This window comes from Hyla sarda, chromosome 4, assembly GCF_029499605.1.
Source record: "Hyla sarda isolate aHylSar1 chromosome 4, aHylSar1.hap1, whole genome shotgun sequence".
Classification (NCBI taxonomy): Eukaryota; Metazoa; Chordata; class Amphibia; order Anura; family Hylidae; genus Hyla; species Hyla sarda.
In genome coordinates, this window is record NC_079192.1 from 267795948 (window position 1) to 267809631 (window position 13684).

Here is a 13684-nt window from a genome sequence, read left to right on the forward strand (position 1 = left end):
GAACCGATTACTACATCTTAATATGTATTTCACACCATCCCAGGTTTATTTATGACATCCCAACCCTTTAACTCAACTGTTTTGCTCATATTATAAATCTATTTAATTATAGGTGTGGGGAAACTATGTCGTTTGTACAAGCAGAACTCCCTGACCTAAACGTCAATGTTAACACTGGTAGAGGACCTGTTTTGCCATGAGAAGGGACAACCTAATTCCTGAAATGGTATCTGACAGCAAGAATAAGTCCAGCTACTCCAGTGGTGATTATAGAGATCAACATTACAACATTACATGGTTCACATTTCAGAGAAGAGCAAAGATCTGTTTGATGTCAATGTGTAAAACTTCTAGCACATACTTTTAACACACACCTTTCAGCTGTGATATCGTTTTACATTTAATGTATACATTTATATAACTGCTGATGTTTCCCATTGCACACAACCTTTTCTTTTCATTTTACTTGTTTGACAGAAAATTTTGCTCCCACAATTTAGTGAATTTTCATAGGAAATAGTGAAATTAGATTGCATAATAAGTCCTTACTGTCTTTGCTTGCACTAAATTGAGTTAGTTCATTGAACACATACAAATGTATGGTAACTAAATAAAACATATAAAATAATATATATTTACAATCTTTCTCTAGAATTCTTTCTCTACAATCCAGAAACCACACCACCCTTATCCATGGGCTATGTCGCTATGTCTGGTACTGCAGCCCAGGCCCAGGATTCGTCAGGTTTTAAGGGTTGGTTTTGAGATTTCTCATGTATACATCTCTGTATGTAATGGAATTTTTCTTGTTAGGCTCCTTTCACACTATACTGTTTTATATCCTGTTGCAATGCCCTTAAATACCCTTAAAAACGGCAGTTAAAAAATTCCATTCAAGTCTATGGGATTTTTGATTATCCGTTATCACCTGTTATGAATAACGGATGTTATTTGTGATGGGAGAAAAATTACTGCATGTGAGGTTAATTTTTCTCCAGTCACAAATAACATCTGTTATTCATAACAGGCTATAATGGGTGATAACGGATAATCAAAAAATCGCATAGACTTGAATGGGATTTTTTAAGGGTTTTCTTTTAAGGGACATTGTAACGAGTCTTTAAAACAGAGCAACAGTATGGTGTGATAGAAGCCTTACTGTTTATTAGCCCTATTTCACATCTTGAATAATGCACTTATTTTCTGTTTGTTTTTCATGGTTCTGTTTACTGCAGTACTTTGTAAAACACTATTTTACTGTACTATTTATTTTCTTGTTGAAAATCTGCATAAAAATGTTTCAAAACAATACAAAACCCAACAACCCAATACAGTGTAGATCCACCTTGTGCTGCCAAAACAGCTCTGACCCTTAGGGGCATGGACTTCAGAAAATCTTCAAAAGGGTCCTGTAGCATCTTGTTCCAAGATGTTAGCAAGAGATCCTTTAAGTCATGAAAAATGCAAGGTGGAACCTTCACAGATAATCTGGAGAATCTTGAGGCCAAATCAACACCTTTGTTATTATGTTCTTCGAACCTTTTTTGCTGAAAAAGACCACTGCCACTAGGAAATACCACTGCAACAATAATTAGTTAGGTGGTACCCATCAAAGTAACATCCACATGAATGCCAGGGACAAGGTTCCCAGCAAAACATTGCTCAGAGCTTCACAGTGCCTTTGCTACCCATAGTGCATCCTGGTGCCATTTCTAGCACAGGTAAGCAGCTCAACAACACACTGCAATCCATATAATGTATTAAAAAAAACATGTTTTTATCTGGACCATTTTTATTTTGATGGCACCTTTTGATAGTGTTTTATTCTTTTTTTTCTAGTATATGAAGTGACCAAAAATACGCATTTCTGGACTTTGGAATTTTTTTACGCTTGAGCCTTTGTGCGAATTAACCTGTTAAGGACCAAGGGCGTACCTGTACATCCTGGGTCCTTTCCCTTTCTATAACACGGGGCCACGCGTCATAGCTGGTCGGGCTGGGCCTCCAACAATGGCCGCGACCCGTTCAAAGTTGATCGCCGAGTCTAAAGTGAAACTAAACTGCCCCCGACTAGCTCAGGGGGTTGTTTGGGACCACCGCGGTGAAATCGAGGCGTCCCGAACAGCTGTAGGAAACAAGGAGGGTCTACTTACCTGCCTCCTGGTGTCCGATCCCCGAATGACTGATCAGTGCCTGAGATCCAGGCATAAGCAGTCAACTGGCAGAATCCTCGATCAATGGTTTCCTATGAGAAACCATTGATCACTGTAAAAGATCAGTGTGTGCAGTGTTATAGCCCCCTATGGGGGCTATAACACTGCAAAAAAAAGGGGGAAAATAAGAAAATAAAGATCATTTAACCCCTTCCCTATTAAAAGTTTGAATCACCCCCCCTTTTCCCATTTAAAAAAAAAAAACTGTGTAAATAAAAATAAACATATGTGGTATCGCCACGTGCGGAAATGTCCGAATTATAAAAAAAATATATCGTTAATTAAACCGCACGGTCAATGGCATACGCGCAAAAAAATTCCAAAGTCCAAAATAGTGTATTTTTGGTTACTTTTTATATCATGAAAGAATGAAGAAGAAAAAAAGCGATCAAAAAGTCCGATCAATACAAAAATGTTACCGCTAAAAACTCCAGATCAAGGCACAAAAAATGAGCCCTCATACCGCCCCATACGCGAAAAAAAAAGTCATAGGGGTCAAAAGATGACAATTTTAAACGTTTACATTTTCCTGCATGTAGTTATGATTTTTTCCAGAAGTACGACAAAATCAAATCTATATAAGTAGAGTATCTTTTTAATCATATAGACCTAAAGAATAAAGATAAGGTGTCATTTTTACAGAAAAATGTACTGTGTAGAAGCGGAAGCCCATAAAAGTTACATAATTGTGTTTTTTTTCTTCAATTTTGTCACAATGATTTTTTTCCCCCGTTTCGTCGTAGATTTTTAGTGCAAAATTGAAATAGTTATGATTTTCAGAGGTAAGGAGGAAAAAATGAAAGTGCAAAAACGTAAAAACCCTGGGTCCTTAAGGGGTTAATTAACATTATATTTTAATAGTTCGGACACTTATGCACGCGGCAATACAACACATATTCATTTTTTTTATTTTCGATTTTTTTTTGAAAAATGGGAAAAGGGGGTTGATTTAACCCCTTAAGGACCAAGGACGTACCGGTATGTCCTTGGTCCTGCTCTTCTGATATAACGCGGGGTTACACAGTAACCCCGCGTCATATCACGGCGGGCCCGGCGTCATAGTGAAGCCGGGACCCGCCTCTAATAGCGCGCAGTGCCGATCGCGGCGCCGCGCGCTATTAACCCTTTAGCCGCGCGCTCAAAGCTGAGCCGCGCGGCTAAAAGTGAAAGTGAAAGTTCCCGGCTAGCTCAGTCGGGCTGTTCGGGATAGCCGCGGCTAATCGCGGCATCCCGAACAGCTGACAGGACAGCGGGAGGGCCCCTACCTGCCTCCTCGCTGTCCGATCGCCGAATGACTGCTCAGTGCCAGAGATCCAGGCATGAGCAGTCATCCGGCAGAATCGTTGATCACTGGTTTCTTATGAGAAACCAGTGATCAACATAGAAGATCAGTGTGTGCAGTGTTATAGGTCCCTATGGGACCTATAACACTGCAAAAAAAAAGTGAAAAAAAAAAGTGAATAAAGATCATTTAACTCCTCCCCTATTAAAAGTTTGAATCACCCCCCTTTTCCAATAATAAAAAAAACACAGTGTAAATAAAAATAAAAATAAACATATGTGGTATCACCGCGTGCGGAAATGTCCGAATTATAAAAATATATTATTAATTAAACCGCTCGGTCAATGGCGTGCGCGCAAAAAAATTCCAAAGTCCAAAATAGTGCATTTTTGGTCACTTTTTATATCATTTAAAAATGAATAAAAAGTGATCAATAAGTCCTATCAATGCAAAAATGGTACCGTTAAAAACTTCAGATCACGGCGCAAAAAATGAGTGCTCATACCGCCCCATACACGGAAAAATAAAAAAGTTATAGGGGTCAGAAGATGACAATTTTAAACGTATTAATTTTCCTGCATGTAGTTATGATTTTTTCCAGAAGTCCGACAAAATCAAACCTATATAAGTAGGGTATCATTTTAATCGTATGGACCTACAGAATACATATCAGGTGTCATTTTTACCGAAAAATGTACTACGTAGAAACGGAAGCCCCCAAAAGTTACAAAACAGCGTTTTTTTTTTCAATTTTGTCGCACAATTATTTTTTTTCCCGCTTCACCATAGATTTTTGGGCAAAATGACTGACGTCATTACAAAGTAGAATTGGTGGCGCAAAAAATAAGCCATCATATGGATTTTTAGGTGTAAATTTGAAAGAGTTATGATTTTTTAAAGGCAAGGAGCAAAAAACGAAAATGCAAAAACGGAAAAACCTCCGGTCCTTAAGGGGTTAAACTTTTATTAGGGAAGGGGTTTTTACACTTTTTTTTGTCCCCATAGGGGACTATAACATGCAATCTTTATATTGCATACACTGATCAATGCTTCTCCATAGGAGCACCGATCGGACAGCAGGGAGGAACGTAAGAGACCTCCCACCGTGCAATCAGCTGATTGGGATTCTGTAGTTGTGCCACGGCAGTCCCAATCAGCCCACTGAGCTATCCGGGAATGGAATTAACTGCTTTTAGCCGCTGAGATCAACTTTGATCGTGGCATCTAAAGGGTTATTGATGGACATCAGCCCGATCGGCGATGTTTGGCATTAGCCGTGGGTCCTGGTTGCTGACAGCAACCAGGATCCACCAGGTATGATGCGTGCTCAGCTGCTGAGTGCACATCATACAGCGGGAGCCCGCAGTGGACATACATATACATCTATTTGGGGGAAGGGGTTAATGTTATGGCTAATCATGCATGTTTCTATAGACATGGCTGGTGATTTGGTTTATTGATACTATTTTGTTAAAGGAGATACATGAGCCCTGAAGGTTTGCTTTGCTTTATGAAATTGGCCACATTTGTTCTATATTCATATGTTAGAAACACATTTTCCATGTCACTACAGAAGAAAATAAATCAAGGTTTCAACAGATAATAATGTGTTTACATGACCTTATGTGCCATCATCTCTCACAGACTTGACAAGGGAGGAATAATTGTCAAGGATATTTCTTAAGCGATTTAAAGAAAGCGATCTGAAAATGCTGCTGCTAAATAACCCAGTGTTTTTGGCCTTATCCATTCAAGCTTTTTTTGCTTATGTTTTGACACATTATTTGTTTAAAAAGAACAACTCCATCAACATATCTTATTCTGCTTCTAATAGAGTCAAAGCTGTGCTAAATAGTTTGTGCCTGTTATATTACAATTCTTGTGGATTTGTCATGATTCTTAATATTTTGCAGTCAACTACTGTACAACATAAATATGTACTAGGCTTCATTCACATGGCCATTCAAGTGGTCCCAATTAATACTGGATATTTTATGCCAAAAACAGGAGTGAAACCCATTAAGGAAAACAAAAGAAACCTTTTCCCCAAACCTTTACACTGCATGTGATCCTGTTTCAGGCATGACATATGCAACTTTTATAGAGACCATTCATACAGCTATGTAAAAGACGCCTTAGTCTAGATTGCCTAAGGCTTGAAGCTTTGCCTTCTATACTTTTTTACCCATTACAATTGACATTGAATGGAGAAAAAAAGAACAGGTCAAGGCAAACCTGTTCCTCCCATTAACATGTGGATAGTGATATGATACAAAAATATTTTTCTTTGGGCAGGCTTTTAGATATGTACGGGCAGCAATACAAATGAACAAGAAATAATGTAGGTAGTAGGATGTAGGTGCCCAACACTGATATCACTGTAAGTTATGCATTGCACACGCCAATTTCCAGAAACATTTAGGGCACTTCAGACAAATGTACATTTTTATGATCCATAAAGCTTCTCCAGATCCTGCAGCTGCCAAGCATCACATTGCAGTAGAGAAGAAGTTAAAGGTAGTGAAGAAAGTAAGTGAATTGAAAGGCAGCAAATAACTGAAAAGCAAAGTCCCTAAATTATAGGGTAGATGAGAGTTTACACACCCTCCATTGACAATATTGTGGAACAAAAAGAAGTATTTTCTTGGAACGGCTTTTAGATGTATGGGCAGCATTACAAATAGGGTGAAAAACATATTTTCCCTGCAGAAATATGTTGCACCCAAGCAAAATGTTTGGGTGCAAATGGCCAAGGCACACCAAGCGTTCAGGTAGGGCTGGGCGGTATACCGGTTCATACCGAATACCGAAATTTTTGTGCTGCACGATATGAATTTTAACCCATACCGCAATACCGGTTTGGCCCCTCCCCCTCGGGAATGAATTGTCAGGGGGAGGGGCACTAATCATGTGTGACCCTGCGAGCGCTGTTCAGCCCCCCCCCCCCAAATTATTAACCCAGCGCTGCACTGTCCCAATCGGGGTAAATACTCATATATGTCACCCGCAAGCACTGCCCTCCTCGTCCTCCTGTTTGTTGCGGCCGCCGGCGCTGACAAAAACTACAACTCCCAGCATGCCCGGACAGCCAACGGCTGGGAGCTGTAGTTTTGCAACATCTGGAGGTCCTCAGGTTGAAGACTACTGCTCTATACTGTATCCCTATGCCCGGGCTGCAAAAGGTAAACAAAATAAACTTTAACTCACCTTCCCCATCGGTCCAGACCTGCTTCCTGGAGACAGGAACGTCTGATAGCCGTCACTGGCAGCACCGATGTTCTGCCTCGGCCGGTGATAGGTTGAGCACACTATCATATAAGAAGCCGGCTTCTTACATGACAGTGGGCTCAGCCTATCACCGGCTGAGGCGGAACATCGCTGCGGCTGGTGATAGGCTGACGGCTGTCCGACGTTCACATCCCCAGGAAGAGCGTAAGGCCAACATAGGAACATGCGTTAAAGTTTATTTTAGTTTACCTTTTGCAGCCAGGGCATAGGGATACAGCTATAGAGTGTCAGCGCCGGCGGCCGCAACAGACAGGAGGACAAGGAAAGCAGCACTTGCGGGTGACGTGAGTAGTACCCTGATGGGGACAGCGCAGCGCTGGGGTAGTAATTAATTTGGGGGGGGGGGGGTGGATACCGTTATATACCGTGGAACCGCCATAAGTTACAAAAATACCGCGATACACATAGTTGCCCATACCGCCCAGCCCTACGTTCGGGTACTGAAGTTGGTCAGACTCGTGTAAACCCAGCTTTAGTGTACAGGTTACTGAATAAACACAATGGAAGGAGATTTATAAACTGGTACAAAGGGAAAATGGATGTGTCACATAGAGAAACCAAATTGGTAATTTATTTTATTTTCTACCCTTCCATACACGCCACATTAATTATTGTGTGTGCCTTTTTTACTTAAAAAATCCTACCATTTGTCATACAACGTAAGACTGGTTAGAAACAACGTTGACATTTTACTATGCGGATGAATAACCTTAAAGAATCAAATTCACTTGTGCCACATTCCAACACGAAGTCGATGCCAGTTAAAGCAGGCTGACATCACCGAGAAATGAGTGCCAGTAAACTAGTGAAAATTAACTCTGGTTTAGAGATTCTTTAAAGCATATATTTTGGAAGTGTGTAAAGAATAGGGCCTTCGCAATAAACCTGATCTCTGCTCAGTCATTGTTGCAATGTTGGCAATGTAGATAATAATATAGGGGTTTTACAATATCCTCTCTAATGTCTTAAGATACTCCACGTCAAAGCAAGACTTCTATGGCTCAGACACCGCTTACCTTTCAAGCTTGTTGAACAATCTATGATTATTCTAAAAATCTAATGTAGTCTTAGCTCCCTTTTAGACATCTAGTAGTGAGAACATGTTATATAGTTCCCAACTTCCCACTGCAACAAACCTGAAAATTAGTTACAAGACTACGGAATGAATCTATATAAAATTAGCATGGGGCTCTCCTGAAGGCACATTTATAGAGAGAAAATTCTTTATTAAAAGAAATTAGTTTGAGCTATACTGTAATAAAACTAGAATTTCAGTGTTCATGACATAATCAAACCCAAACAACCGTTTTTCATTATAACTTTACTGTCTATTTTAATAAACATGAGAAGCCCTGACATTTTTAATATCCTGCTGCTTAAGTATTTCCAAGAAACTCTCCAGCTTAGGTTTTAAACTTTATATTTGCATGATTTAGCCACTGCTTGCAAAAACCTATAGTCCCCTGTGTGTTTTCCTCTCTACAAATCACAAGGATTTGTTTTTTGTTGAACAAATGTTTCCATTGTGTCCGCGGAGCATGTCAGTGCTGACATTCTCTGAAATGATCTATCCTCACAGAAAATAGAAGAATATGGGTCCAAAGCACTGGGAAAGTTTGGAAAACATACTTACAGTTCCTCCAGATAATGCAATGTATGCAATGTGCCAGAGGGCAGCTTGGTTATGTTGTTCATACTGAGATCACTGCAGGTAAAGAAGAGAAAAGCGGGTCAGTAATGGATTAAAAGTGCAACATTATATTGAGAAAGATGAACAGCTTGTGCAATGTTTTGATGTATTTGGGCACGTTATGACAGGGAATGTACTGTGCTTCTTGTGTTGTTTTATAAAGAGTTATTTTAGGAAAGCAACAAGTAACAATGGGGCCCCACAGCACAATTTGGAATAGGGCTGCACTCCGCTAGGACCTCTGCTATCCATCCAGAATGTGAAAAAATATTTTTATTTTAGTCTGCACTGTGTAATAGATGTCCGTCTGTTTAAAACAAGTATCATCCATTGATGTTACAATAATGCAAACAGCAATATCACTGCAAAGAGATTTAACATCAAAGGATTAATGCAAACACTGATGTCAAAGGATAATAATATGGACAATGATACCGTAGCATAAGCGTACTCCACACAGTATGTAACAGTGAGGGTACAGCGCATAAATTATAGAAACAGATGCCACAGGTAACAACACAAGAATAAAATGCATAGTGATGTCACAGAGATAACGTACATGATGATACAAATGGTGACTTCACAGCACAGAAAAACTTAAAATACGCATAAGGATGTCACCATGTAATGAACACAAAGATGTCATTTCATTAGGATGAGTCAGTAATGTCACAGCACAACAATAAAGCAATAACGCATTCCGTCTTGTGAGTGTGCATGAGCACACACAGAAAATACAAATGTCATGCTTCTGTGATACTGGTAATGGCCAAACTCTTAAAGGCATTGTTTGTAGGGGACAATGCAGTGCCTTACGGAGACAACACACACTGGCACATAGATTGTCCAGGGCTCTAAAATACAGAACCGAATGAATGAGGCCTTAGATGCTGATGCCAGTAAAGAGTAAATCGTAGATTTTCAAATATTTGCGTAAAGATTTTTAGATATTGGAAACGAAAGTTACATATTAAGTAATAGATTAGTCAGATAGAAAAAGCTTACTTGATAAACATTTAAATAAGAAGCATAGGATAATGATTCTCCACAGCAAGGTCTCTTTCAAGCATCAATGTTATTAAAAATTGTACTTTCCTGGTGTGTTGTCCAAGCTTTTCACAAGAAGTTTAACCTCTTAAAGGGGTACTCCGCCCCTAGACATCTTATCCCCTATCCAAAGGATAGGGGATAAGATGTCAGATCGCCGGGGTCCCGCTGCTGGGGACCCCCGGGATCTATGCTGCGGCACCCCGCTATCATTACTGCACAGAGCGAGTTCGCTCTACACGTAATGGCGGGTAATACAGGGGCCGGAGCATCGTGTCACGGCCCGCCCCCTCAATACAAGTCTATGGGAGGGGGCGTGGTGGTCATCACGCCCCCTGCCATAGACTTGCATTAAGGGGCGGGATGTGATGTCACGAGGGGGGGAGCCATGACATCACGCTGCTCCGTCCCCTGTACCCCCCGTCATTACGTACAGAGCGAACTCACTCTGTGCAGCAATGATAGCGCTGTGTCGCAGCGGAGATCCCGGGGGTCCCCAGCAGCGGGACCCCGGCGATCTGACATCTTATCCCCTATCCTTTGGAGTACCCCTTTAAGGACCAAACCCATTTTGACGTTAAAGGGGTATTCAAGAATTTTTTTTATTTGACTATGTTACAGGGGCTGTAAAGTTAGTGTAGTTCATAATATAGTGTCTGTACCTGTGTGTGATGGTTTTCTCACAATTCTTCTGTGATTTTCACCCCAATATTTTTTTTTAACAGCATACAAAATGACTGTTCTCTCAGATTTTTCCCAGGTTGCAGTGCGGCCTAGACCTGACTCACTAGTCAGCTGATGACAGGGGGCCTGTCTGCTTCAATGGGTGGAGGGATCGCTTGGTGGGAGAGAGATCAATCTGCAACTAATGCAACAGCTGTGGGCACCCTGATTGAAAACCACAGGTCTTTTGAATGAATGCAGCTCATTTATGTTTCAATGGGTGGGGTGGCTGATGTGTGGGAGGGAAGAAAATGGAATTATGGGATTTGTAGGCAAAAGAAGAAAACTGAAACTAACTCTTATATTTCCATCAACAGACCCATATGAGGGCTTGTTTTTGCGTCACCAATTGTGCTTTGTTATGACACCTCTTATTTTACCATAAAATGTACGGCGAACCCCGGAAATTTAAATGAAAACAACAATTTTGCAAATTTTAAAGAGATTAGTTTTCACACTGTACACTTTACAGTAAAAATTACAGTTTTCTTTATTCTGTAGGTCAATATGATTAAGATAATACCTATGATTACATACTTTTCTATTATTGTACCACATAAAAAAAAATCCCAAACCAACTAAGTTAGTACGTTTAAAATCCCTCCATTTTGACGACCTATAACTTTTTCATTTTCACGTATAAGCGACAGTATGAAGGCTCATTTTTTTGTGCCATGATCTGTACTTTTAATTGATACCACATTTGCGTATATAAAACTTTTAATACACTTTTTAATACATTTTTTGGAATATGATGTGACAAAAAAGCAGCAGTTTTGGACTTTTTTTTTTTTTTTTACATTTACGCTGTTCACTGTACGGGATCATTAACACTATATTTTTATAGTTCGGACATTTACACACACGGTGATACCAAATATGTTTATTAACTTATTTTTTTATGCTTATTGGGGGGTTTTTATTGGGAGAGGGGATTTTTCACATTTTATTTACTTTTTTTAACCTTTTTTTTTTTTTTAACACTTTAATAGTCCCCATAGGGGACTATTTATAGCAATCATTTGATTGCTAATACTGTTCAGTGCTATGCATAGGGCATACCACTGATCAGTGTTATCAGCGATCTTCTGCTCTTGTGTGCTCGATCTCAGAGCAGAGCAGGAGACCCCAGGAGACAGGTGAGGGGACCTCCGTCCGCCATTTTAGAAGATCGGATCCCCGTAGCAGCACCTCAGGCGATCCGATCATCCATTTAAAGTGCAGACTCGAGCAACGCTCTGATGCTCGTGGTCATGTACAGGATGTAAATGTACGTCCTGGTGCGTTAAGTACCTCCACACAGGACATATATTTACACCCGTGATCATTAGAATAAATAATATATGGCCAATAGAAAAGTGCAGCTGAGAAGAGGCAGGTCAAAGTAGTGATTCCTCAAAATCAAAGATATCCTGCCTCAGCTATAAGCATTTGAAAAGTATTAAAAAGTATTAAAGTTACACAACCAACTGTAATCCTAGTTTCACCTCTACAGTCTTTTGACATTATCTTTTAAGAGGTCTTCATTGGAAAGCTGCAAGCAAAAAAACGTCACATTTTGGATCTTTGAATAAGAAAGTGCTGCATAGATCAGAGTCTGCAACTACTGGTAAAGCATAGTGAAGATCTCTTCAAGCTTTAAGCTTCTCTTCAGCTAATGGATTGGATGATTCAGTGATTAAACAGAATCTTCCAGTCACGTGGTATATCTTCAATTGAGATAGACCAAGGGGGAGATTTAGCAAAACCTGTCCAGAGAAAAAGTTGTTGAGTTGCCCATAGCAACCAATCAGAAAGCTTCTTTTATTTTTCAGAGGCCTTCTCAGAAATGAAAGAAGCGATCTGATTGGTTCCTATGGGCAACTCAGCAACTTTTCCTCTGGACAGGTTTTGATAAATCTCCCCCCATGTGTATGAATATTCTTCTCCCCTTGCTCACTAATATGGACATTTATCAACGGGTTTAGTCAGGTTTTCTTTACAATAATTGTCGCAAAATTGTCGCAACTGCGACTACGCGATTTTTCGTGCGACATTTTGACTGGAAAGCGAGAAAAGCAAGTTTTCCAAAGATTAACTACGTAGTAATAATTTTAAAATGGACTACGGGTAGTCAGGTATTTATTAACTGCGACAGTCGCAACTGCGCAAAAAAAAAGTCGCAACAGGGTTAAAAATTGACTAAATTTACTCCAGCTCAAACATGGAGCAGAAAAAGCTACTACCAAAGTAAAAAAGGAAAAATTGCTTACGTGAAAGAAAATTATCAACAGGCTGAAACCAGTTGATAAATAAGTCACACATAAGCAAAAAAAAAGTAAGGAAAAAATTACTAAAAAAAAAGAATATATAAGCAAACATTGATAAATGTCCCTCTAAGAGCTTATATAAAAGATCAAAAGAGTGGAATGACTGTGTTTCTTGGCTATCTGTGTCTTGTGATTTTGTTTGGAACCACCAGCACGAAGGACCCAGCTTTATTCTTCCATACTCCACTATTCTTGACAGTGCTGGCTGCAAAGGTGGACGCTTTGTAACCTAAGCTTTGTAAGTAAAATTGTGGCTGTGACACTGTAGTCAATGCTCCTTCTTCCACAAATTGCAGCATAGTACGTGAGCATTAATAAGGCTGGGTTTACATATGTTCGGCATAGATGAACTCAGGCTAGATCATGATGCAACTGATGCCATAACCGATGACAACTTGCATCAGCTGTCATCAGTTGCATGGCATCTGGTTCCAGTGTTTCTGGATGCCACACAGGGGAATGTAGAATGCTTAGTTCCCTTGTCCGATGCCGTCTGGCGTGTCCAACCATCTGGTGTCAAAATTGAGAAGCTCGATGACTGAACTGTCCCATTCTAAGGAATGGGATCAGTTCTAGCATCGGTTTCCCTCCGGTGCATGCCGGAGGGAAACTATGTCGGACGCCGGACATATGTGAACCCAGCCTAACAGCCTAATCATCCAATGAGGCAACAATGAATTGATATTGATAATAATCAGTGATTCATCCACAAAGAGACAAAAATATATGATAAAATATAACTCTTACTGATATCCATATAAAATTGATTACAATGTAACAACCACATATTGCACAAAAATAGACACAAGGTTAGGAAAAAAATATGTGAACAGACATATAACTGGGCCACAAGAATAGAGGAAGGGGGGAAAGGGTAACAGGTGAGTAACCTAACCTAGCACTAGATAACCTTCCTAGCCAAAAAAAACTCTAAAACTGACTTTAAGTGTGGATGGGAAGGGGTGTGGAGACCACCTAAATAATACTTCAATATGTGATGTCCAAAAGTACAATAATTTCTCATGCTCCTTGTTCCAATGCGTTTTACCCAAATGTTGGTTTAGGGTTTATCAAGGGTAGAGGAGAGAATAAAGTACAAAAGATTTACACTAAAACATACAAATGAGACAAT

The 13684-nt window shown here is 39.9% G+C and overlaps 1 protein-coding gene across 2 annotated transcripts in view; it reads right to left on the reverse strand.

Moving 5' to 3' along the window:
- Positions 1-13684, reverse strand: part of LGR5 (leucine rich repeat containing G protein-coupled receptor 5) — a 175779-nt gene that overhangs the window by 95960 nt on the left and 66135 nt on the right. For both annotated transcript variants that reach the window (XM_056574123.1, XM_056574124.1), the window contains exon 2: positions 8417-8488. In XM_056574123.1, coding sequence (XP_056430098.1) covers positions 8417-8488 — 72 coding nt within the window. The remainder of the gene's footprint in view (positions 1-8416; positions 8489-13684) is intronic.